This window comes from Prinia subflava, chromosome 3, assembly GCF_021018805.1.
Source record: "Prinia subflava isolate CZ2003 ecotype Zambia chromosome 3, Cam_Psub_1.2, whole genome shotgun sequence".
Classification (NCBI taxonomy): domain Eukaryota; kingdom Metazoa; phylum Chordata; class Aves; order Passeriformes; family Cisticolidae; genus Prinia; species Prinia subflava.
This window is the reverse complement of record NC_086249.1, coordinates 22104505-22130869: the sequence shown is the minus strand read 5'-3', so window position 1 is coordinate 22130869 and position 26365 is coordinate 22104505. Positions and strand designations below refer to the sequence as shown.

At 39.7% G+C, this 26365-nt stretch overlaps 1 protein-coding gene across 2 annotated transcripts in view; it reads left to right on the top strand.

The window, feature by feature from the left end:
• TENM4 (teneurin transmembrane protein 4) overlaps window positions 1-26365 on the top strand; it is a 600742-nt gene that overhangs the window by 382463 nt on the left and 191914 nt on the right. For both annotated transcript variants that reach the window (XM_063394390.1, XM_063394392.1), the window contains 3 exons: window positions 3655-3907; window positions 8766-8864; window positions 10909-11144. In XM_063394390.1, the coding sequence (XP_063250460.1) occupies window positions 3655-3907; window positions 8766-8864; window positions 10909-11144 (588 nt within the window). The remainder of the gene's footprint in view (window positions 1-3654; window positions 3908-8765; window positions 8865-10908; window positions 11145-26365) is intronic.

The following is a 26365-nucleotide window of genomic DNA, read 5'->3' as shown; positions in this document are numbered from 1 at the left end:
GGAAAATGTTGAAAATTCTCTCTTTTGGAGTAAACAAAGACAACTTACAGATAGTCACATTTAGCTATCTTATACTTGGTTATGAAAGGTCTTGGGGAATCTTGTACAATTTGTGCACTGGCGATGGTCCTGCTCCTTTATAAAGTCTTCTGAATTCCTGTGGTGCTGTTGTCCCAATAAAGGCTTGCTGGTAGATGTAGAGAGCTGTATCAGACTTGCCCTGTATCCCACCTGTGTGATGGGATCTGTGAAAATTCAATTCTGTACAAGTGCAATTCTGTATAATAAACAGCGGATAATCCGAGCATCTTCCTGCTGTGTAAGATCTGCACACGTACATGATGTAAGACAGCCATTGCAGCTAGCATTGAGTCCTCCTTCCTCTGGGGAAATACCACACAGTTTATATCATTCAAACATTGTGTGTCTAGTTAATAATCATAGAATCACAGGTTTGGGTTGGAAGGAACCTTAAAGACCCTTCAGTTCCATCCACCTTTTACTACACTGGGTTGCTCAAAACTCCATCCAGCCTGTCCTTGAACACTTCCAGTAGTGAGGCACCTGCAGCTTCTCCAATCATACTCAAATACGGGAACAGTTGATATTTTAGGAAATCAAAAAAGGTGATTTTTTTTTTAATGGCTTTCATGATCCATTGCCAATCCCATAGGAGCTTTGGTCACAGCAGAGGGTGAGAACCTTTACATGGTTTTTTTGCATCAAGAAAATCTTGCACAGCTTCAGTTATTTTTGGTAGGAAGATTTCCTGGCTTGTGCTTTGGTCTATACCTTATTTCTAATGTTCCCTAATTTGAGAAGAAGACAATAATAAAAAAAAGTATCATAAGGCAAGGGAATAGTTACTAATTCTAGTCAAAGTATATTAAGTTCCGTAGTGCTCAGACATGACATAAGTGTTCAGAATTTGTATATGAATGGAATAAAAAACATTCTGGAAGGAAAAGCTACCTAAATGTCACAAAAAACTGAAATACAAGCTATAAAATCCTGTGAAAAATCACACAGACTAATAAGATAGATGTTCTGTCTTTATTCAGCAAAGAAATCACAGAGGATATGAAAATAGAGAATGAAAATAACACATTTTTACTTGATTCGAAAGCATTATCCATAATAGCATCTGCAATGTGTCTGTAATAATATGGTGTAAATTGGAATTTACATAACAGATCTTTGAAAACAGGCTCTGACTCACAATGTGAAAATGGTGCCTCCAGAAGGAAAAGTCAACCAATATCAGGATAACTTTGCAGAAGGTCTATTGCTTATTCCAAGATCCACCCATTCAGCCCCTTTGTAGATTGAAGAATATTCATCTCAGGCATGAGCTATGCTGAAAACTTGAATAGCTGGTCTCAGAAACCTCTGGTATGTTTCTCCTGAATAGAAAAGTCGTTTTCTCTGGACTGAATTAAGTTCTTGTTAATGTTGATCGACTGACAGCCCTAAAAGTTGGAATCCCTCTATTTGTGTTCATCTCCCTCAGCTGGATTTAATGCACTGTTCCTATCTTGATTCCTGTCTGTTGAATAGGAGAAGAGTCATTAATTTAACTAAATCAGAAGTGGAATTCCTTCACTGTTATTTTGATTGCCTCAGTGGTCAGGACTTCAACCAAACAACAGTCCCTAGTAATATCCAGTCCAAGAGTGCTGCAGAGCTGAGGTCAGACCTGGTTTGGTTCTGATATTTCTTGTCCATACAATCCATGCTTATTGCTTTCCCCTTTAATTTGCTGGCTGATGTGCAAGTCAGAGGCCAGTATTATTGGCATTATAGAGCTTTTTAAAGTTTGATTGAGCTTTGCGAAGTTAGATTTTTTAATAGTTCCTTAGATTCCCATGAAAGGTCTGTCTGTCCAAATGTAGATAAACAGTATAGACCTGGTTTTGAACTTGTTCTTTTCTTTTGTACTGACGTAAAATAGTGAGACTGGTAGGTAGGTGTCTGATCTTTCTGGAGGTTTAAGGTAAAATGGATTGGGACCCTAAAACCATTCAGTTCTCCCTATGGAATATATACCCCTGTTTGCATGTCTAACCTGACAAAGCCAGAGGTAAATATATGTTCAGTCAGAATAATGGCACCCCTGTAATTAACACATATGTTTTTTTCTAGACCACCTCAAGCACCATAAGGTTCTGATATAACCAGCCATAGTTAATGATGAGGCAGTTTGAGTCAACACAGGGTGAGGATGGCTCTCTCTCACACATCTCCATGTTTCATCTGATGTGTTTAACTACCTGAGAAGCTACAGAGATCCCGTGAATGCTTTTACTGTTCCTATCCTAAGTCCAAGTCCTAATCCAAATATCAAAAGTATTATTAAATGTCTGATACCATTCATGGTAATTTACAACCACATACAGTTCATTCAGTTATGAGGTCTCTAATTAGAGAAATGGTGTTAGTTTCTCATATACAGAAATCTGGTAAGTATTAAATTGATAGGATACACATTCTTTTCAGATAAAGCATCCCAAAAGTATTGTGTATTAGGGAATCACAGAATGGGTGAGGTTGGAAGGGACCACAGTGGGTCATCTGGTCGAAACTTCCTGCTCCAGCAGGGCCATACCAGGGCACATTGCACGTAATTGTATCCAGACAGTTCTTGAATATCTCTAGTGAGAGAGACTCCACAACCTCTCTGGGCAATCTGTTCCAGTGCACAGTATTAATGACTTTTGAGCATGAGCCCACTAAAAGCAGAGAGATACATGTGTCCTGTTTCTCAAATGCAGTGTGCTGAACTGTCAGTCTCCCTCCAGTTCCATCAAATACTTTAGTTTTCTTCATTTCCAAAAAAAAAAAAGAAAAGAAAAAAAATTTTTATGGTTAGCTAAAAAAAAGTAAGAATACAGATATAATCAGAACTGCATTCATCTTTCCTATGTGTTTGTCTTCCTCAGTCTGCCTTGCTCAGTCTCTTGGCTAAAAAATACTTTGAGTTTTACTCAAAGTAGCCATATCACTGATCTTTACATCTTACTTCACTCTATGTTGTTTCATTTTCCTGACACCTCAGATTTTATGCCACATGCATTTTTTACTCAGTTTGAGTACATTTCTAACAGTACAAACTACTGGATTTTGTTAAATTGTATAACCCTGACATGCTTTTATGGCTTTCCCTAAACCCAGCGCATGATTAAATGTATTCTCAGTCTTCTTGTTGACTTAGCTATTGAAAGTTCTCAGGCGAAACGGGCAGAACAAACTTCTGTGGGAGCTGTATATCCATCATAAACTGGCTCTAACGTGTTATCTATCCAGCTGGGTTGTATTTTTCATGCTTTATCACAAATCAGTGCCACAGATAGATTGCGGTTTGCGACCTGCAGTTGTTCATCGGAGTTAACTCGGCTGTCAGGACAGGCCTTTTTGCAGCGCTTCAAACTTTCATAACTTTTGTGCATGAGACTGAACTATTTTTCTAGCTGGCTCAGGAATCAATACTGTGGCATTAGAACATATGGAACAAGGTTGTGTTGCCCTTTTGAGTTTCATTTAGGATATGTGGCACCCCAGCCTTCACACTTTTTAGAATTGTCTGCACCTAAATGAACTAATAAGTATGGAACTACTCAAATCATGAACCTTAAAAGTATTTTGCTTATGTTTTAGATCATCCTCCAAATATTCAAAACCATTCAAGACTTCGAACTCCACCACCTCCAATATCACATGCTCACACCCCAAATCAGCATCATGCGGCCTCCATCAATTCCTTGAACAGAGGGAACTTCACTCCACGCAGCAACCCCAGCCCAGCTCCTACAGACCACTCTCTCTCTGGAGAACAACCAGCCACTACTCAAGAGCCAACCCATGCTCAGGACAACTGGTTACTCAACAGTAACATCCCACTGGAGACAAGGTAGGTCACTTCCTTTAGCACTTACAATGACTGTGTGTGCTCAGGATGTTTTGGAAAATACACACATCTGCATAGCCAGCCACCTAGTTTGTGAACTGGTGTTTGACTTATGCATTTTGCGTTGTATTTATTATTCTTTGTGTCTTTTTATTTGGACTAGGAGAAGAGGAAATTGCTCTTCTTTCATAAACTAAAAATGTTGTTTTTAACAACTGCTCATAAGGTTATTTTCCGCATTTAAATTTGGAATCAGTATCATAGATTAAAATGTTCTTGGTTTTCTTTCTTTTATTTTCCTTTAATGTCTTTTCTTCTTATGTGGTAGGATAAATCAATATCCTATTTAAAAAACTGAAATCAGTCAGTATATTGAAAAGATTTAGCCTTGTAGCTGTGCCTCATCAAGCAGTACTTTCATAGTACATAATTCAAGAAAGGTTGATCTTGTTTCACCTAATGAGGAGAGGCCAGCTGCTGCCTTTTTCAGCATTGCTCCAGCAAGCATGAAACACTGGATAGCCCAGCATCAGTCATTTAATGGTGTTTCCATTTAGGTGTCAAATTCTTTTCCACCTATGCAACACCTGAAGGGTGTGGTAAGGGTGTACCAAGTTGTTCTAGGTCATAGCTTTGTTTAGGTTCTGTGTAGGTTCTGAAAAGAGAGCTGTCACACTCCCTAGCCTCAGTCCTCCTACCTGATGGTGAGTGCATCTACTTGCAGTCCCAGTTGCTTTCTCCAGAGGTTTTGCTTCACCATTTCCTTTGCTACTGAGCAGCTGCTGGCGGGGCTGGAGTCATTAGCTCCCATACATGATGTCATTTTCAGTCTGCAGAGAAATCTTCCGAGCCTAAAACATGGTGCACTTGCTCAACTGTCTTTGTTCTTTCATTTGTCTAACCTTCTCAAACCAACAAGATTTCAGACAGCAAAAATTATGCAATAACTGAAAACTGAGACAGGGCCCAAATTTGTCACATCACTGCCTGTAGGAATCTCATTGAGAGCAGCAGTAGCTGTAGCTGTGTCATGGGACAAATTGTACCCAGTTTTGCCAACTTCTGCTAAGAAAAATGAGCACATCTGTCAATCTTTTTGAGAATAAGCTGTATCTGCTGGCCCTCTGAAACTTCAAAAACAACCTCAATATCACATTTTGTGGCATTTAAAGATAATTAATTTTTCTGTGATTGCTTGATTATAAAGACTCAACTAAGAAGCTGGATCCAAAAGATTAAGACAAAATTATAAGCAGGTAATGCAAGTGTGATTTGGCAACAGTTTCAGTACTTATATTGTGTTAGTAATTCTCAAGCACAAATACCAAAGCATTGAGTTTTATGTGATACTTCTTATTAAAATTACATTAAAAAATACTTGGGCCCCACTCCTGCAGATCTTTTGTGATAATCCTCTAGAATTCTGAAGGAAGCCCTGTGCCTTTTACTAGCCAGGTGGCGAATTCTTTGTAGAAGAGATAATACACTGTTTCAGTAGTGCAAAGCCTTTAAGGCTGTCCTCATTTCTTCTCTGTGAAATCATTGTGGATGAAATTTTTTCATGATCTGAGGCAGACTGCTCTTGTTGCAGGTTGGATTGGTCACATCACTGCTGTTATCAGACTGGCAGATGTAGGTCCACCTGCATGAAGAGCTCTTTCTGCATCATTTGATGATTTCACTAGCGTCACAGATCAGTCACATTTGTACCTGGTCCTCATTCTAACCATTTTATTAATTTGGCAGAAAACGGGTCATTTCAAGACTGATGGTGAGGATTTTGACGCACTGGTTGAAATGGTGTAATTTTGCCCATTGTTCCTTTTGACAACAAACATGTCAGAAAATAATATGTAATTTTGTGCCAACAGCAAATGAACTCAGCTGACTGTTCCCTCACTTATACAAAATGAAGAAAATAAAATGTGCTATAATGGTGTCATAGAGAGAGGAGACTGAGCTGCATAGATGCTCAGTATATCCGCAACTAATCTCCACTCTGACGGTCAGCTCTTCTGGCACACAGAGGTCTTCCATTTCCTTCAGTGGGAATTGTGTAGACATAAAAGACGAGGCTTCAGAGCTCTTTAGCAAACTTGCCTCCTCCATGAGACTGATCTTCCCCGTCTTCTCCACTGCAAGGATTTTTAGAACCAAAAAATAAGACCATCACCTAAGAGAATAAAATGTCCAATATGTGAAAATACAAATCCTGGCCAAGAGACATTAATCTGAGAATAACGGCTTTTGAAGTTAGGAGATTACTATAATCTCATGTCAAAAATGGAATTGCATTTCCGTTGTTTGGGGTTTTTTTTAATCCCATATTAGTCAACAGAGAGAGAACACAAGAGGAAAAAAGCTGCATCTTTTAAACGAGGATTGTCACAGGCTGCAGAATGTGCCTGCAGTTACAGAATTTAACCAGAGTTTGAAGTGGCTTGATTTTGACTGCCATGGACTCCAGGCAGTTTTCAGAACTGGAAATTCAGACTGGTTTGTCACTGCCTGGAAATTTCCAAACTATAATGCAAGGGCAAGCAGAGATGTGCAGCACAAATATACAACCGACAGGATAAGCATATCTGAGAATTTTGTATGTTGCAAGAGGAAGAGCCCCTCTTCTTCTCTCCCTCCTTTTCATTAGTTTCCCTTTACTCCCTTTTCTCTGTTTCTCCTCTCTCCTCTTTCTTTTCCTGTCTGCTCCCTTTTTTGTTGCTTTAAAAGCCATGTATTATCAAGGTTGTGATGAGAAGATCTTTGCTCAGCAGTCACTCCTGACAGGTGAGTTCCCCCCACATTTACTCCTCAGTCTTCTTTCTTCTGTGGCCTCCTTTCTGTTCCTTTACATTTGACCTTGTGAGAGCAAATAAATGCCATCTAGATGGACGTTTAGTTGACAAACCAGCAGTTTTCAGAAGACTTCTGCTCCCAGGAAATTTCACATGGTAATCATGTAAGGTCAGATTTCTGCCACCACTACTGCTAACGAGAAAGGAGAGTGTTTGTAACTAGCCAGCGATTTACAGGTGATCTCCAAGGGTGCAGACTCTGTGAGCCTTCCCTGAGGAGGACAGTCACGCATCAGTCCCTCGGGTGACCCAGCGGCCTCTCTGTTACAAATGCATACATTATGAGATTATGTAACCCTCCCCTCTTCTGTTTTATCCACAACTGAAATTCATGGAACCAATTTGACATGGATTTTAACTACCGATGAACGTTTATTGATTGACTGGTGTGTTGCTAGGTGCCTTGCCTCTTACCATTAAATGCTCAGTGCATGCACATATGCTTCTTCTTTGCATTGAACTCAACATCCAATTTTTCCTGCATTCCCAGGGAATGTGAGGAAGCCACGAACACTTGGGGATGGATTGATGTCTCAAGTGCTATGGCACACAGCTCATGCATGTTGATCCACTTTACTCCAAAGCTATGAATAGGAGTCACTTCACTTTCATTCAGATCAAGGAGTAGATCTGTTCTGTCACAGCAGCCCAAAGGCCTCCAAAAGCAGGGAGTTGAGCTAAACAAGTGCTGGCATTAGCAGCAGGAAGAGGAGGAAGTAGAAATGAAAATTAGGTTTGAGAACATTGTAGAAGAAACACTATCAAGGTTTGTATAATGTGACAGGGCTGGTTTCTCTTGGTTTATCATGTTATCTGAATCCAGTTTCTTTGACAGGAGCTTTGTTGGTGTTCATGTCACTTACACCCTCTAGGCTCTTAATCCTGCATAAGTGATAAAGTGTCACAATGCTGTTATGTTTCTTCTGCCAGTTTTTGCCAGAGGATTTATTCACTATTTGGGCTTAGATTCGGTTTTGATGCTGAAAACAAACATGGGCAAAATCAGGACTGTATTTTGTTTTAAAAGGCTTGGGAAGAATGTTCTTTTGCCAGGTCTTGAGAAACAAGCCCAAAGGTGAGAAAGACACAGTTTATTCCCAGCTGTGCCTCTGAGTTAATTCTTTATGTTCCTGTTATTCTCCTCAAAAAGTACAGAACAGTTTAGCATTTATAGGTCAAAATGTAACTCATAAAAGAACATGCCGGGAGGACAAATACTGCAAAATGCCGCTGCTGTGTGCGGGGTCAGTCCCAAGCATTTGCATATGCAGGCCCCAAGTATCTTGCTCATTGCCTGTATTATCCAGATTATAGCCAATGCTCTGATGTTGGAATTTGGGTTACAGCTTGACCTGTTTCTAGCTTTTCTCTGCTTATCACCAAGAGACTTGCATTTGGGATATTCATATTGAACAAAACTTACATTTTGAAAATTTACTCTATATAGCGAGTTATTATTCCACTAAGGAAAATAAATTAGTCAAATTAGAAACTAAAAAGTTCTCAAATCCAAAACCGAAGCCAAAGTAAAGGAGTGGCAGGTTTTCTCTGGAAATCCATAAGAAAGTTAGATGCAAGAGTGCTACCAAGGTATTGGCCATAGTGGGATACAGATACTGTGCTGTGCCTTTTCGGAGTTACAGTAACACAGATGCAGGAATATAACCAGATTACAGCTGGGCTGGATTGGAATCTGGTCCTTTGGATCCAGGAATTCAGAAGGTTTCATGTGTCACTGGCAATAAATGATGTGCAGTGAACAAAGACATCAACTTTTTTGATACATGCACATGGGCATGTGTGTTTATATGCATATATATAGTGTATATATAACGAAGTGAACATTTTTAAAAGCTATATATGTATATGTGTAGCATCTTATACATATAAATATATGGTCCATCATTCTAATTCCATGCACAACTGCACTATAACCATTGTGGTTTATAAGATCACACTTCATATATGCATGACTCACTGGCTTCATTCATGTTTCCATATGTATGTAGAAACATAGCAAAGCAGACATTCCTAGAGACATTGCAGGACAACCTCATTGAGATGGACATTCTCACCTCCTCCCGACATGACGGTGCTTACAATGATGGGTATGTGACACTTATGTGGTCTTCCTGTTTACTGTACAGTCATTATGATCCTTGCATGAAAGCATTTGGTCATATCAGTGATGTTTAAGGGCAACACCATTGCTGACCTCTTCAGTATGGCTTTAAAAAATTAATTTCTGGGGCTTGGAGCATTATGTCCTGTACATATTAATGGCAAACTCATTGATATGCTAGTGAGCCACTGCATGCCATTTGCTTTTTATCTCCTTATTGTTTTGAAAGTCATTTCATTTATAAGAAGTACCTACAGCAATTTCCTCTCCCATATCAACTGAAATTAATTTAGTTTTCATAAAAATCTGAAACCTGTATTGTGCTGACAGCCTGATACTTCACTGTTACACCGATGTCTTCCACATTCCTTATCTGACAAGTGTCTGCTAGTGGTGTTTGAAAGCCAAGCCTTGGAGTTTGACTTAACCACCCATTCTGGCATCTTTACACAAATTTTGATCACTTAGCTTTTAAGTTATAATGGATTTTTAACTTGATGCTTGGTGCCAAAACTGTTGAATCTTGTGTTGGCAGCTCATAATTTGGTAGCCATCATTGACACAAAGAGCTTGTTGGTGTACCTGAATACTGCAGCTGCCTCTTTGTTCAGAACAGATACATCTCTATCTAAATAAGTACTTTTCAAAAATGGGATGTTATCTGACTTACTGTATGTTTTTATGTAGAGCATTAGTAGAAATAAAGGATTTTTCTCTAATGCCCAGCAGTCATGCTTAGAGTACCAATAGAACCATGGCTGTAGTACTACAGACATCTGTTATGGATAATTATGTGTTACTTTTTACTGCATGAATTGGTGGCTTTTCTGCACTGTGATGTTTCCACGTGTGATGTTTCCCCCTGTGACTGCACAAATAACTTCATGGGGAAAACAGAGTCACCTCTTCATCTGGTATTAGCCACTGGCTTGACTGACTCCCATGAATCCATGCTGATTGCATTTGCTCTGGCTGCAAATCTGGCCCCATAAGCCATGGCAGAATGTGCAAAGGGCATTGGGGCTGTTTCTCAGTCCTCACAAGCTGCATTTTTGTTTTACAGAAGCATGGTGATAGATTAGTCCACTCCATTTCCCAGATTTCATTCCCAGAATTTGAACACCTTTTACAGCATGATGTCCCACTGAAACCAGGTTTTTCATGGACAGAAGTTCCATTGGGACCTTTCATTTCAGAAACTCATGGGCTTCAGTGTGTTTTTTTCATGCTGACTTCCATGAGTGTCTACCAGGGTGCTCATAGGCTGCATTTGTCATAATGGGCAAAATACAGTGCCTCCCAATGTGTCACTGGACAGGAAATGCTGTTGCCTTTGACAGTAATTCACACTTTTTTAAAAATAGTCTTCAATCCAAGGTATTCTAGACTGCTTTTTGGAAGCAAGTGCCTCTCCCCACTGGCAGTACACAGGACTTTGATGCTTTTAGCCACGCCATTGTCTGACACTTAAATTTGCTGGATGGGGACAGTGTGAATATTCCCCTCTGTGACAATTTGGGTGCTATGGAATGGCTTAAGCTCTTTTTCCCCATCTCCATTCACCGATGCCACGCCAAAAAAAAACGCTCTCATGCAGTGATCAATAAATTGATAAATGCCCTCCTTTCTTTAATCTGACCTCCACTCCTCTTCAGCCTCCGTAGGGCATTTCTGTGGGAGTGCGAGCAGGCTCCCAGCTCTGCCCGTACCACCAGTCTGTCGTAGCTGTGCTTGGGGTTTTCATCTCACTCTAACGCCAGCTCTTCCACAGAGGGGACTCCTGCCCTTGAAGAGTTCTCTGTGGCATTGTTGGCACTGTGATTTTTTTGTTCGGTTTTATTTTCTTTTACTCTCTGTGACTTGCCTTTGATTTTTATTCTTCTCTTTTGTGCATGCCGTCCATGTCCGTAGCCAGCATTGTGTGGAGCTGCTTTCCTCGTCCTGGCAGCAGTCGCCATTCTCCCACCCCATGCCTCCCTCAGCATCGATCTGTGTGAGGAGTCACTTGCTGTTGGTCTTTCTTCCCTCAGGCACTTCCTGTTCAAACCTGGAGGCACTTCTCCCCTTTTTTGTACAACGTCGCCGGGATATCCCCTGACGTCCAGCACTGTGTACTCACCTCCCCCTAGGCCCCTTCCCAGAAGTACCTTTTCTAGGCCTGCCTTTAACCTGAAGAAACCCTATAAGTACTGTAACTGGAAATGTGCTGCTCTGAGTGCCATTGTCATCTCAGTCACGCTGGTGATCCTGCTGGCCTATTTCATAGGTAAGCTTGTTGTTCTTTGTTTTTCTGCTTTTTATTTCGTTTCGCTACAACACCCCCCGTCCCCCGTACTGCTAATGTTTGGGAAACAGAGGGTCAAGACTGCGGTTCAAAGTGAAGGGGAAATAAGGCATCTGTTGACTTGTTTGTGTTGCAGTGTTGTGGAAGGGAGCTTAACACCTGTCATGAAGCCAGAAGGGCTCAGTAAAACATGAGTCATATGAGGGAGTTGTACTCCCTTCAATGGCATGGACTGTTTACATTCTGCAGAGGAAAGTGTACCTGGAGTGAGGCAAAGCCATCAGGTTTTCTCTAAGCATCCCCTTAAAACAGGTGGTGGTGTCCCAATCCCAGTCACATCCAGGTCCATCAGTGTTGATTGATGGGACAGGGTCAGAGCCAAGATCCTGATACACAAGAATGTGATTTAATTCTATCCTTTGTTGACACACCCATTTCAGTGACATTTAACTCATGATATTGGAGTTCACGGGGTGACCAGGAGGATGGAGAAGGGCTGGGTTGAGATTGCGGTTCAGCAGAGCCTTTTTAGAGTAGGTGGTGCTGGTGAAATTTGCATCTTGGGTAGAAAAGCAGTGGATTTTTCTTGAAATGTGCATGATTTGAATTTCTTTGGTTTATGAGGCTTGTCAGTGTTCTTAATGTATGTTGCAGAAGTAATTGAACTGCAGGAAGTGAAAATTGTATTTTTAAGCCTGTCAAGTTGGAATGTTACCATTACTTTTTCTTCAGTTCTGTTTGATATGTGTGTTATAAATGTCTTTTAAACGTCCATTCCTAGACTTCTATGTTAAACTGTCCATGGTGCAAACTCCAGCTGTCAGACACTTTTAGATGTGATCATGGGTAAAAAAGCCCATATCTCATGGCACAAATGAGTCTTTTTTTGATTTTGCTGTGACTTCCTGTACGCTAATGATCTGTAAAAGGTTGTGGTTAGAATTACAAATCTTAGTCTGGATCGAAAGATTTTGCTTTCATTTTACATGAATATAATTAGCACCACCACAAAGGATTGCTTTTACTGTGTTCCTTTTATATATACTTCTTTAATGACTGATACTTTTTCACTTCTGCCTTGCATCATACTCTGGTCACTTTTATGTCTCCTGTAAGAGGAACAGGAATGATTAATTAACCCACATTAAATCAGCAGCAGTTTGATGAAATATGCAGTCAGTTTTCATCATTTGCTATGTACATTTGGCATCACCTTTCTCATTTGTCTGGTATTCTCCTTATGTCCTGAACATGGTTCCTTTGGACGTTATCTCAGTGTGTCAGAGGAGGATCAATCATTTCAGCTCAGCGTAGCAGTGCCGGTTCATTCTGGAGGAGGAGGTGTGAGCTGGTTGATAGATGGAGAGGAGTTTGGTTTGCCACTCTTCAACTCAGAACCCTGTCTCAGAGTTCACAAAAGATCGCACTCCTGCTTAAAACCACAGTTAGTGTTGTTAAAAGGAAGGTCCACTGAGTGCCCTCCCATCCTTTTTGTCCTCTCCATTCAGGTGAATTCACTGGCATTTGCCAGACACTGCAGATGGGTGGCAAGGTGCCAGAAATGCTGAGCAGGTTGAACCACTGTAATTATGGGTCATAATTACTAATTTCTAAAGGAACTACCAATTATTAAAAATCAAATCCAATGGTTCAGTTCAGCATAAACATATTTAGCAAAGATTGTCTCCAGCAGACCCAGTGTTCTAATCAACGAGAAAAAAGGCAGATATTTAATTAGATTTTGATGAAAAATTGTGTTTAATTTCAAGTATAATCAATTATTAATTACTGTAATGAGTGACTCTGGCGGGGTTTACTAATTAACTCATTTAAAAATTATGAATAACCTTTTCATTTGTAATTATTTTTTACATCCTGTCAAGTTGCAGATGAGAATTGTATCACCTAACCCAAAAGAAAAGAGGGAATGAGGGAGTCAAAATGTTTGTATTTTCACTAAGTTCAACTGAGACATTTTGCGTTTTGATATGAACTACGTAATTCTTACCAGGAACTTGTTTATTATTCTAAGCAACCTGGTCTGTTTGCAAACAAATTACTGTTTTTGCTCCAATTTGGGGGTTTTCCCCCCCTCCCCCATATTTGCATAGTTGTATTTTCTTACAGATACTCTTCTCATGTAAGCAGTACCTTGCTCTTTTCAGTGCCATGGGGGCCATCGGAGTGGTAAGGTATAACTTAGTCATGAGTATGGGGTCTAATCTTGTATAACAGTCTATGGATTTGGGGAACTTGACTGCTTTCCATTTGCCCTTGTCAGTTAAAATAACCCCAGAAGTTATCTTTTAATGACCATTTTCATCCTCCAGAGCAAACTGAGGTCATTGGAAAGGTTCCCATTGAACTGAATAGACTTTAGGTTGGGTGCCATGGCAGCAGCTTGGCATTTAATCTGGTTTTTGTACACTGATCAGATAATGGAAATACTTCAGAGTGGTATCTAGGCCTCCAGGATGTTCCTTACAGCATCAGGCATGTCACAGTCCTCTGTTTAAATATTAAAAGCTGCCCACTCTAGGCCATACCTGTCTGTAGAGGTGTGGAGCTAAAGACATACAGAAGAGACTCTCTGCTGTGGGCAGAGTTTTCTGTGTGACAGATGCTCAGACACAGCTGTGGCGGGTGCCCATCTGAGGTGGGCAGAGCTGCATGGAAACAAGAAGGCACTGGTCATTTACGAAGTTTTTTGCTGAAGCCAGTCCTTTTCTGAAATTCACCTGGAGAACTTGCTAAATCATTTGTCTGAGGCTGAGAGGCAGAGTTTCTATTATTTCATGTAAATCTTTATGGCATTTAGCAGTCTGAGGTTCATTTATCTTGCTGGGCTATTTAGAAATGCGAAGAGGAGACATAAATAGATGTTCATGGCAGCTGAATGGCTGCCGTCATGTGTCAACACTGTGATCAAGGTGAAGGTTTTACAGGGCTGAGTCACTGGTCTGGAGAGATAATGACAAACAAAATGTAACAGAGTGTATTAAACACCAGAAGCTGCTTTTAATTTGAATTAACCAGCTTTTGATGGACTTGTTGTCCCCTTTTCAAATAGTCAGACTCCACACTAAGGCAGTGGCGACAGTGCCCATCAGTGTTTCGCACACACGCAGCTTATGCAAATCCCATGAGCTCCACAGAAACTTGTCTTATGGGGTGAGAGCACCGAGGAGAAAAGCAGGGGCACATCAGGGCTGCAATATGAAAGTGATGGAACCATCAAAATCAAAGACCTCTTTGAGCAACTCAGAACTGCGCTGGAAATTTGCTATTCTGGGAGTTCAAAAGAGACATGACTATAAAATTGAATTCCCCATTTTAGGAATGTCCATTCAATAGACAGCTAGAAAAGCAAAATTGTTATGGCTTTTGCTGGGATTTGATGGGGTCTGTACAGCATTGAGCTCTGCCTTGGAGGGCTAATTTCTAGCAATATTCTAAGGGCAGAGAGAATCCCACAAGGTGTGTTGCTATGCTAATACTTTGGCAGCAGTTCCTGTACCTTGTAGATGCCAGACCTGCTAGCAGAGAGCTGTAAAGAGTCTCTTACATTGCTGTACTGCTTGGGAGGAAGTTTAGAAACAGAAAATACCTGTTTGATTGTCCAGATCTCCATGCCCAGCAGCTGTTTGGCTGGGTCTGTGGAATAGTTTCTGAATTAATTAGTGATGGAGAATAGTTTCTGCCTGTTTAAACAGAAGTTATTATCCTCTGCCTGATGTAGATTCCAGACTAGATGGAAGTACAGTTTGATGTTGTTAGGCACTTGCAATTTTCCTATACTTAAGCATGTGCTGTGGTTGCATTGCACAAACAGCAAGAAAGATTGGGCATTTGATTTAGATTAAAGCTAGGCTGGAAAATGTATTATGAAGCCAAAACAGTCATTCCTTTTTATTGGAGTCAGAGCTTTCTACTTTTCAGCTCTGTGTTCATTTGAACTCTGTACAGATGCAGCTTCACTTGAAGAACAGTGTTGCTTGCTGCAGGCAAAATGCTTTGACAGTAAAAGTGTGCTAGGACTATGATGTGTTTTATAAAGTGTCTTTCTTTTTATTGTCTAAAAATCACCCTGAAAGCTAACTTTAGTTCAGTTTGTCCATGAGTCTTTGATGCTATGGAGCAGACCCAATTTAAAGCAGCTATCCAAAGCTCTTAGAAATCTAATTAGTTAGCAATGGATGTATGGTGAACCAATTACCATGGTGTTTACATGGTAAGAGATCAATGGGAAAAGTTGCTAATGCTTAATTATTAAACTTGATCCATATCTACTGATCCTATATTTATACCTTGATATTATGGTTTTTATTCACATTAAAATATAAAACAATTTATTACCCTGCCAACAGACTACTTCCACTTTCTGCTTTAATATTTCTTTCCTGATCCCAGATTAAGTTCTATTTTGCTACTGTTGACATTTGTTCTTTTGATTTACAAGGATTGTAAATCAAAATCTTTGAATGTTTTCTATTTCCATCTTGTCTTTGATAGAAGTTGGAAATGGGAGCTAAACAATCTGTTCTAGCAAAGCCTTTATGTTATGAAGTCAATCTGTTACCTCAAACAGGGCTTTGAGGTCCTTTAATGATTCTTTCACATCTTCATAAAATCACTGTGGTCTGTTCACTCAGAAACTGCAAACTCATTTACTTAATTTTACCCTTAATCAATAAAAATGTGAGATCCAGTCTAAAAGGTGCTTTAGTATTACTAATGATATATTTTTTGTATTATAAATGTTTGTGAAACAAAATTACAGGACACTGGCTGAGAGGGGACCATTGTCACAAGCCAGCACTACCATTTTTTCCTGCAGAGAGAACTTGAATATGTGGGGTTTTGGTTTTTTCTATTAAAGCTAGCTCTTACTGTACTAAATGCAGACAAACATTGGTGGGGCAAAGGGGTTAGTGCTACTCCCTCACTGAGCAGGACAGTTTAGATGGCATCTAGCTCTTCCTTTCATAGCCCTGATATTTAGGAAACACGGGCCTTACTCTTCTTGTGCACATGCTCCTCTTAAACTGCAGCAACTCCATTTCCTTCAGCACTGGTTCAAATGCACTCAGTCAGTGGCGTTGGGCCCAGTGTCTGCAACAGGAGCTGGAAAAATCTGCATATATTTTTATAAATTCCTGGTTCTGGAAATTGACCTGACTGGAGATAAAATATAAATTATGACAGATATTAACCCTTCAATCCAGTTTTTAATGATCTTTGTTGTTGTTGTGCCCCCAGTTTTGCCCCTGTAAATTTTCTCAGAAAGGCTAAGGCATGAAAATAGTCTCAACCTCATGGAGAGATGCCATCAGCTTGAGCTTATGCCTAACTACTCAGAATTGCATGGAGTTGCAGATTTTTTTTGCGTTTTTTGTTCTGTAGCAGAGATGGGAAGGTCACAGGACTCTGTGTTCACCTCAGTCACACTTCAGTGTGTTAGAGAACCAGCAAAAGCAGCTGCTGTGTGTGAAGTTTACAAGAGGCTGATGAGTAGCAATGAGCTCAGGAAAGCTGCCTCAGGGAATCTGGCAAAATAAACTTTCCCTGGCCAGATCCACAGTGAAATCGTGGCTCAAATGCTTCAGCTCCACCTCTTTACTGGCATTGCCCCACCTCCCTCTGGACATGCATGCACACATGGAGAGTAATTACCAGAGAAATGAGAAGGGCACAAAATCAATGGCCCTAAACTGAAAGACAGTAGGTTTAGATAGATACTGGAAAGGAATTTTTCACTGTGAGAGTGGTAAGGCACTGGCACAGGTCGACAGAGATGTGGCAGCCCCATCCCTGGAAGAGGTCAAGGCCAGGGCCTTTGAGCAACCTGGTCTAGTGGAAGATGTCCCTGGCCATGGCAGGGTGATTGGAACCAGATAACTTCCTTTTTTTTAGGGTCCCTTCCAACCCAAAGCATTCTAGGATTCTATGTAAATTAAAACCAGAATGGGTTACGTTCAGTCTTACTTTTTTGCCTGTTTTGTTGTCTTTCACTGTAGCCTTAAGTGCATTGTGGTATGAATTATAACAAGGATCTTTTATTTTCTATCACCTGCAAAGTCAGCAAGAGCTCTTTGTATTATTAGGTGATTGTGTGCATCTTTTTTTTTTTTTACTTTGAATTTTCCAGTGTATGTTTGGATAGCAGCTACTCTTAGCTTTATAATTTAGAGCAAAGAAAGTACTAGTGGTTTATCCACTATTGTGCGTTAAAATAAAGGTGATAAAGGTACAAGATGCCACTTTAAAGTTATTCTTTTGACAATCAATTCATTCAAATGTGTGTTAAAAACCTTTTCATAGAAACTCCATTAAAGAACATTCACTGTTTCAATCTAATTAAGATCTGTAACTTGACATTGAAAGTGTTATGATTAGAGAAATACACCATGATGGATATGCTTTTGAAAGAATCACAGAATCACTTAGGCTGGAAAAGACCTCTAAGATCGTGTCCAACCTTTGATGGAACATGACAATGTCAAATAAACTACAGAGTGAAGTGCCACGTCAAGTTGTTTCTTGAGCACCCCCAGGCATGGTGACTCCACCAGCTCCCTGGCCAGTCCATTTCAATGCTTAACAACCCTTTCCATGAAGAAATTCTTCTGTTGTCTAACCTGAGCCTCCTCTGGCACAGCTTGAGACTGTGTCCTCTTGTCCTGTCTCTGGTTGCCTGGGTGAAGAAGCTGACTCCTGCCTGGCTACAACCTCCTTTCAAGTGTCTGTAAAGAGCTATAAGGTGCCCATCTGAGTCTCATTTTCTTCAGGATAAATACCCTCAGCTCCCTCAGACAATCTTCACAGGCCTTGTTCTCTAGACCCTTCACCAGTTTCATTTGCCTTTCTGGGCTCAAAGGAGAGAGATTGCTGCAAGAAAATATTGCAGACCTGCTAATTTTGCCAGACTTACCTGATCTGTGGAAACTGGGAAGTACTAAAATGTGGGTAGGTATTCCATGTAATGACAACATGTTCTGAACCTGGCAGTAAAATTTCTGCTTTGTGAAGTGCTTAGTACTTCTTCAGAGTCTACAGTGATAAAAACACTGGACGAGTTTACATCTTTTCTCGGCTAATTCAGTGTTTATTGGAGGCAGGAAGAAGCCTATGGATTCCCATAATTTTCATTTAAAACTCTTTTCTCAATTTTCAATATATTAAAATCCATAAACTGTCACATTGTGCAGGCTGACCTCTGCACATTGAAGCCCAGCAAACTCCAGCTATTTACCCATTTTACAGAGGTAAGTCACATACCTACGTCAGCTGGCTTTTTCATAACTTATATGTGTAAGCATCTCATAAAGTCTTCCTGGGCTATAAAAGTTACATTAGGATTTTGTTGTATACCATCTTCTGACTCCTTAAGTCATTTTCTCTCTCTGCTTTCCAGTTGCCAGTGTCCATCTCATGGGCACAGTTTGTAGTCCATTATCCAGTGTATAGGCTGGCTACTGACACTTTTTGTTTGAATCATTCCAATTTAGTTACTGCCCTGCTCTTCTGTTTTTCTGTTCTTCCCTAATCATTGTATATCTCACTGGAAGTATTTGAGTCATCTACATGTTTGGTGATCCGTGATTTAATATTTACTTAGATAACACTGATGCAAATGTTGAGTAATTTCAGACCAACTATCAGTTGTAGAATTCCACAAGAAGTTGTAACATGTGATGGTTATTCACCAGCAATGATAATTTAAATGTCTTTCAGTTAGTTTTTAAGTATATTTATACCCTTGAAAAATGCTTGTTTGTTTAATCACATCAAATTAAATCAAATGTCTTACTAAACTGTAATCTTGTCAAAGAATAAGTAACTGTTGCTTAAGATCTGTTTTTCAGAAAAGCAATATGTTTGGCCTGAGATACCAAACATTCACTTTCTTTATTCTCTAGCAATGCAATTCTGTTTTCTGTTATTTTGTCTGTAATAGATATCAGACTACCCAAACCAAGTGATATGCTTCCTGTCATTTTCCCTTCCTAAATATTTGTAGAGCATTAATCCTGCTCTAATTTCTTGGTAGCTGGTTCAGTATTAATCAGTGAGTTAAATTCTTCCTTCTTTTTTTTACTGGGTACAAGTTAAATGAGCCTGCAGATTCAAAAATGTTTGTCCTTAAATAGGTGTAGTTCAGTATAATTCTTGGTTATTAATGGACTGGAAAAAACTTATTTCCTGTGAAATGATTGCATTATTGTAGGTATTTTCAAAAACTAGAACAAAAATTCTTACTGAACATTTTAGTCTTTACTAAAAGATTATTAGCAATTTTCTATCTCCATCAATATTGCTGCTCATTTTCTAGGTTTCAGTACACTTTAAAGAAAAGTTCTGCAGTTATGTGGGTTTTTTCCAAGACTTTTTTTTTTCTTGATGTCCTCAGCTTCTTTTTGCCTCTCTCCATGGCTTTAGATTTATATAGATTACTCTCTGTTTCCCTATTGTTCTGGCTTTTATATATTACCTTTTTTTATTTCTACCTATTGTTTTATTTTGACACTGATTGAAGAGGTGCTTTTGTCAAAGTCTGATCCTCTTTCATCATTGTGGGATCATTGGAAGAATGACTTCCATTCTGAAGCAGACCACCAATATAACTGATTATTTAACCAGTTGAAAGCAGGTTGCAGCTGTGTATCCAGAGGGCTCCCTCTGAGCTGGGAGTCTGCATCAGTGTGCCATGAAACCATGCATTAGTTGGCCCTTTAGATGTCCGATCCTTCCATAAAATTAAGAATCTTTAGTACAAGGAGAGATTAATGTAATTCCATCTGGTTTTATTAAATGGTAAGATATGGGCTCTCAAGCCATAAGCTTTTATCAGTTGCTTTTAGTGAGGTTTTATAGTTGCTGTAAGCCCACAGAAAAGAAAATAACAGCAGGCTGACTCCAGAAGTGCTGGCCTTGTCTTTATGACAGTGGCACAGATGTGCTGCTATAATCTTCATTTCATGACTCATATTGACCTTTGCACACAGATGCTGAAAAAGAATCAGTTTTACAGATCTTTATATGTCTCATGGAAGGAGTTCTCCTTGAGCCCATGTTTTCTTTTCATACTAATTAGTGTGAAACAATGTAATTTAATTGCAGTTATGTGGACACAGAAAGAATTGTTTCCTGTAATGGGCTTTTTTTCAATGTTTTTAAATACCAAACATTTTTGTGGGCAACTCGTCATAGAGTAATCTTAATTAGGGATATCACTGGCAGTGAAAAATACTCTTCATTTATAGTTTTGTGTTTCTCTCCCATCCTTTTCTAGCATAAATTTAAAAATGGCTTCAAAGCCTGCTTTGCTGCCAGGTCATACATTTCTATTGAATGTGTTCAGCAATGCATTCTCTGAGGTTTTTACCTGTACTTAAAGTTGAACTATGTAGTAGATAGACATCTTTATAGGATGAGGTGTTGGTGTACAGTATACTGCCCAGGTAACATCCTGTATGACCTGTAAAATAATGAACAGAAAGTCTAATCCGCTCTTTTCCTCTTTGTCAAGATTTCACACCACTGTTAATGCTGAAACTTAAAACCTCCAAAAGGACCACTTACATACTTCCCTTTTGAGACAGTAGGATCTGGTGCTCTATAGACAGAGGTTGTTGAATCCTTGTGTTTCAATGCTAACCTATAAACTTTTCCATCATCTCCAGCTTTTCCTATCTTCCTCTCTATTTGATTTTATCATACCATAACTTCCAAGCCTGTCTCTACTGCCCTCAGAAGCTCTTGCCCAGCCAGATGATGAGAACAGGATATGCTGGCTGTTTTCAAATATGGCAGCACGTGACACAGCAGCAGCATCTCACCTTTCTTGCCCAGTACAACTGCAGTATCACTTCATTATGCAAAGAGACTCTTAAAAAAGCAAAGCACAACCAGGCAGTTGGCAGAGATGATGGCTATGCTTACCCTAAGTATTTCAAAAGAAGTATCAATGAAGCAGAATCCCTTTGAATTATGGGAGAAATTATAATGAAATCAAGCATCAAAAGAGTTTCCTGAGGCTTTTGGTTAAAAAAAATAAAGTCCTTCAATCTAAGCATAATGATATTCCAAACAGCATTAATCTTGGTGATCAGTGACAATTTATTTATTTTAATATACCTTCCCCAGTCAGACTGTATCATGGGCTACTCCAGGTTGTGGATGGAACATGTATGTGGGACTGTTCTAGGTACCCAGCTGGTCCAGAAGGGATGCATTTCTCTACTGCTAAACTCTTACTATGGGTATTCAGACCCAAAATATCTATTAGGAACGATCTCTGGTTATTGCTAGCTGAAATGTGCACAGGAATTTAGAAGGTATTGATTGCCCAGAACCAGAATCACAGTAGTGTTCTTTCTAACAAATAGGTGTTATGAACTGTCAAGTTACACTGCTTAGTACTGTTTAATTCACTACTATCAATTCAGTCTTTGGGGATGCAGGGGCAAAGCAGTGTGCTGTGTCCCTGAGCAAGCGCTTTGATACGTTTGTATTTAATGATGAACCAAAATTATCGTGGCCTCTGTTCTCACAAGGCAATGTTTGGGCCTCTCGCTACCAGAAAGACATTGAGGTGCTGGATGGAGCATGTCTAGAGATGAGCAACAGGGAAAGGCTGAAGCACAAGTCTCATGAGAAAGAAGCAGCTGAGGGAGTTGGGGGTGTTTAGCTGGGAGAAAAGGAGGCTTAGAGGCACCTTATAACTCTCTACAACTCCCTGAAAGGAGATTGTAGCCGTGGGGGGGGGGGCAGCCTCTTCAGCCAGTGACAGGACCAGAGGAAATGTCCATGAGTTACACCAGGAGAGGTTTAGATTAGATATTAGGAAAGATTTCTTCATTGAAAGGGTTGCCCGTGGTGGAATCACCATGCTCAGAAGTGTTCAAAAGGCACATGGATGTGGCAAATGGAGACATGGTTTAGTGGTAAACATGTCAGTGTTGGGGTAGTGGCTGGACTTGATGATCTTAGAGGTCTTTTCCAACTTTAATGATTCTGTGATTCTGTGCCCTGAAAAGATGTGAGAGTCTGGATCCACCAACTGATGTGGTCACTCATTTAGGCAAAATTCTGCTAATTTATCTACTGTTGTTTTCTATTTATATTGCAGAAGTACTGAGATAATGGAACATTGTGACACCTCTTCTTATTATTAGGGAGAACAAGCAATGCTGTGTACTTTATCACATTGCTGATCCAACCAGAGCTGGCTACCACAAAACTAGAAAATCTGAGTTCACACATGCTCTGCAGGGACCTAGTTAGAATGCAGTAGCAAAATTGTCTGTGACGAGTGTATTCCTTCCCTTTCCAACCCCCTCCTACTGCTCCCAAGCAGACTGCACATATGGCATCCCTAGAAAGCAATTGAACGTGCTACAATGCTGGAGTTGCCAGGGTTGAGTGGTAATTTCTGTGCAATTGTTCTGCTCAGCATTGGGCCAGTGGAAAAAAATAGCCTTTGATGAGGGAATTAAAGGCTATTACAGAGTACACATGCATACAGGGGCTGATGTAAAATCACAAAAGCAATCTTAATTCTGGTCTTTGCTCATTTTTGAGTGCTTAACTTGGCAAACTTCAAGTTTTCTGGTAAATGCTTTTTTTAGGTAAAATTAAATATAAAGATGACTGTGGGTCTTTCTAGAACACTGTGGGTTGCACTTGCTAGCACTTGCTGTCTTCTATGTGCTGGATTTAGTTCTAAGTCCAAGGAACAAATCATCAAGTTGTGCTAACTTTTGTTATTGAGAGAGCTTTTCACACTGATCTGAACCATCCACTTAGATTTATAGCACCTGAAAGTGTTGTGCTGGATTTTGCTCGTGGTCTCTGGACAGAACAAAAATTACTGTGTTGTTAATTGTGCTGTGTCACTCTTTTTATCAGCTTTCTCAGACTGCATTTGTATCCATTTGCCAAGCTTTTGTACAGGAAAAAAAAAAGGAATTCTTTTCCCTCTCCAATTGAAACAGTGTTTGTTTTTCTAGTATATGTAAAGAAAAACTAGAAAGTAAATTAAAACATTCTTAGCCTGCTTTACACATACCTGTGCTTTTGTCATCCAAAGCAGCTAAAACAACAAAATGCTCCTGAACACATGTACAGTTAAAATTTCTTCCCATCTCTTCCAGAGGGCTCGGGTCTGGTAGGATTCTGCTTTAGAGCTCAGTTTTGACAATGCTGATGAGCACTCCAGCCCAGATCTACAAAATGTATAGATTTGTTCTGAACATGAAACATCTCCATCATCCTTTTGAAGTCACTAGATTTACTTAGGCGAAGTAGAGCTCAAATTAAACCTGTGCTTTGGACATCAAGGGATTCTAAGATAGTAATTTTGTTAATTTTTCTTATATCAACTTGCACAGCCCAGCTGGGGCTCTGGTGCTTTTAGAATGTGCATAGTGACTCATAACACTAATGCAGTTTTCAGCTGATTGTAGGATTAAAACACAAGCAGTGGTCTCAAAGACATTTACTTGTCTTAGTGTAATAAAATCATGTTCGTGTTCAGAAGGACAGATGAGCAGGCAGCCATCTGAGAGATTAGCTCGCACATCAAATTCTACAGCAATATTTAGATCTTCATGCTTAAAACTGGGGTATTTGATTTAAACTCTGATCCCACCTCTCTTGTGCTGGGGTTTTAGGATAAGAGATATATTTTGTGACTTCTGCACAGCAAACTGTGTTTTTTAGACTTTAGTCAACTTACTGTATTATTTTTGGAAGGCAGGTTTTCTGAAATTTCTCTAGTTGAGATGACAAGGAGGGAAGCATGTGAGAGCTTGTGGATTTACCTGTGTAAATGAGACCATTTTAATTAGTGCCTCACAGTTTGTGTTATGAAAGGGCATTTGTAAAATTATACTGTCCACAATAGGCTAGCCCAGAATTTTAGTAAATGCAAAGCAGGATAAGAGGCCCTCTGGTAGAACTGCCTGTCCTCATTTCTCTAATTGAAGTGAGTACTCCAATGGGAAAACCATTATTTCTAATATTATATACACAAATTAAAACTCCATTTAGAGGTATAGTGGGACCATCTTATAATTGACTTTGATCTTGAAGAAATATCTCAGTAATATTTATTTTGATATGGTCTCTGCCAGAAAGGATATCTAGAAGTCAAAATATTATTTTACTGAGAAAGGCCTAAGCATGTGTAACACCAAATTTACCAGAGCTTTGATGGCTGAAATAAGTTTCTTTGTTGCAGTAGGCTGCCTAATAGCAGTCAACTGCTGCTGAGGTACATCTTTCCACTTCCTATTCTATTTGAAATTGGTGTAAATGGTAAAAGAAATTACCAAAGGTATTTAAGCAGTCAGCTCCTCAGATAAGCCATGCCACTTTTGTGTCTTTTTTTTTTTCTATAGGTTAACACTTAAAAAAATCTTCCTTTAAAAAAGCATTAAAATATTTAAATTTATCCATTTAAAACTGCATTTTCCCTTTCCTGCAAGAAATTACAATCTACTGTAGCACTGGCTGGGCCAATGATCATCTATTAATGATTTGAAGGGACAGGCAATCATTCAGAAGACTTTGATCCTCAGGGGCAATTAGGAAGACACTGAATAGGAAGTGCTGACTCTTTGCATTGAACAAACATTGAGTTTAACTGCTTCAGTTTATAACATGCCTTTCTAGTCACTTCCTTAAAGGTTTCAAAGAAATGTGGTGCTTCAGCTGAAAGCCTTTCTTCTTCCTTATTAAGAACAATTGGGAACTAAATTAAAATATAAAGTGTTCTCCTAAAAAGAAGCTAATACTATTTGGTAGACCATCTGCTTCTATCATGGAAATCATGGATACAGCTCTTCAATCAGGAGGGGTCAAAGAATAACTAGTTAGTGTCAAATCAAATCAACTAAATGCATTTGTGGCAGGATTTCAGGTGCTAATGCACAGTGCTTTGTTTTCTCAAGAGGCAGTTCCCACCTTTGTGGCAAATTTTTAAGAGGTAGGAAGCTCTCTGTCATTTGTATCCCTCCTTTACACCTGGTGATTCTGATTGAGGGAAGGAGAAGATGTGAGTTATCTCCAAAATAACTACTTTTGGTACTTGCATAGTTTAAATGTGAAGCAATAGACAGGCAGGAAGGTAGGGTTGTAGGAATTGTTCGATGTATCCCATAGATACAGCTGAGCTGGCTGTGAAGGCACCTACATCATAATTTAGGACATTTGAGGTGCTAAAAAAGTCCCACAAACAAACACAATACAGATATCTCTCGGTTTTATCAGCAAAATCCTTCCTCCTTTAACCCTGAGATGGGTGGATACAGATTGTCCAGTTCTTAGGTGAAGCAATTGCATCCCAGCCCAACAAAGTTTCAAACCCAAACTGTGAAGGAGGTTTGAAAACCCTTTTTTTCTCATTGAAGGTGGATCATTGAGCAGTTAGGAGGGGAGGCAAATGGGGAATTTACAATAGTGAACATTACCCTAAATGTCCCTCCTGGTGCCTTTTTTATTTTTCTTAACTATTGTCTTATGTCAAATAAATCAACAGGCAGGAAGCAGAGCCATGGGACCTCCCAGCTGCAGGCTTAGACTCTTCACTTAAACAACATGTAATCAAGCTGCCTTTTGGGCTCCATTCCTTTGTGACCTGTTAATTTTACATTTCTAACTGCACAGCAGCTCTAATCCATCTGGGTTGTGGAGAGCCTGGTATGCAGGATTCTCTGTTCCCACTTGACTGCAGTCCTGTCCTGGTGTGCAAATTCACATTCATTCGGGCAAAAGATGATTTATGAAGTCAGGTTTTCCATTTCCTGAGTGAGAGTTTTAAGCCGCAGATGGAAAGCACTTATGTATAGGAAATAATTTCAGACACTAGGAATGGTACAGAGTGCTGTACAGAGTTTTTGGTCACAAGGTAACTGCCAAAGTCCATGCAAGAAGTGTCCTTGCAGGAATCGCTCTCTCCTTACCCCACAATGCCTGGCTGAGTGAGCTGGGTATGTATGAGTAAATTATCTGAATTTGTGACATTACAAACCACTGGGATCTTCAGTCAGGATGGTAGATGTCAGTTCCAGGTCTGTGAACCTGTTCTTTGGGTAGTAAATCACTACAACACTCAACTGCTCTCAGATGAACAACAGCTTAGATCTGTCTAGTCCAGGCCTTGACCATACAAACAAGTAGAGCAGATAGTATATGCTGCA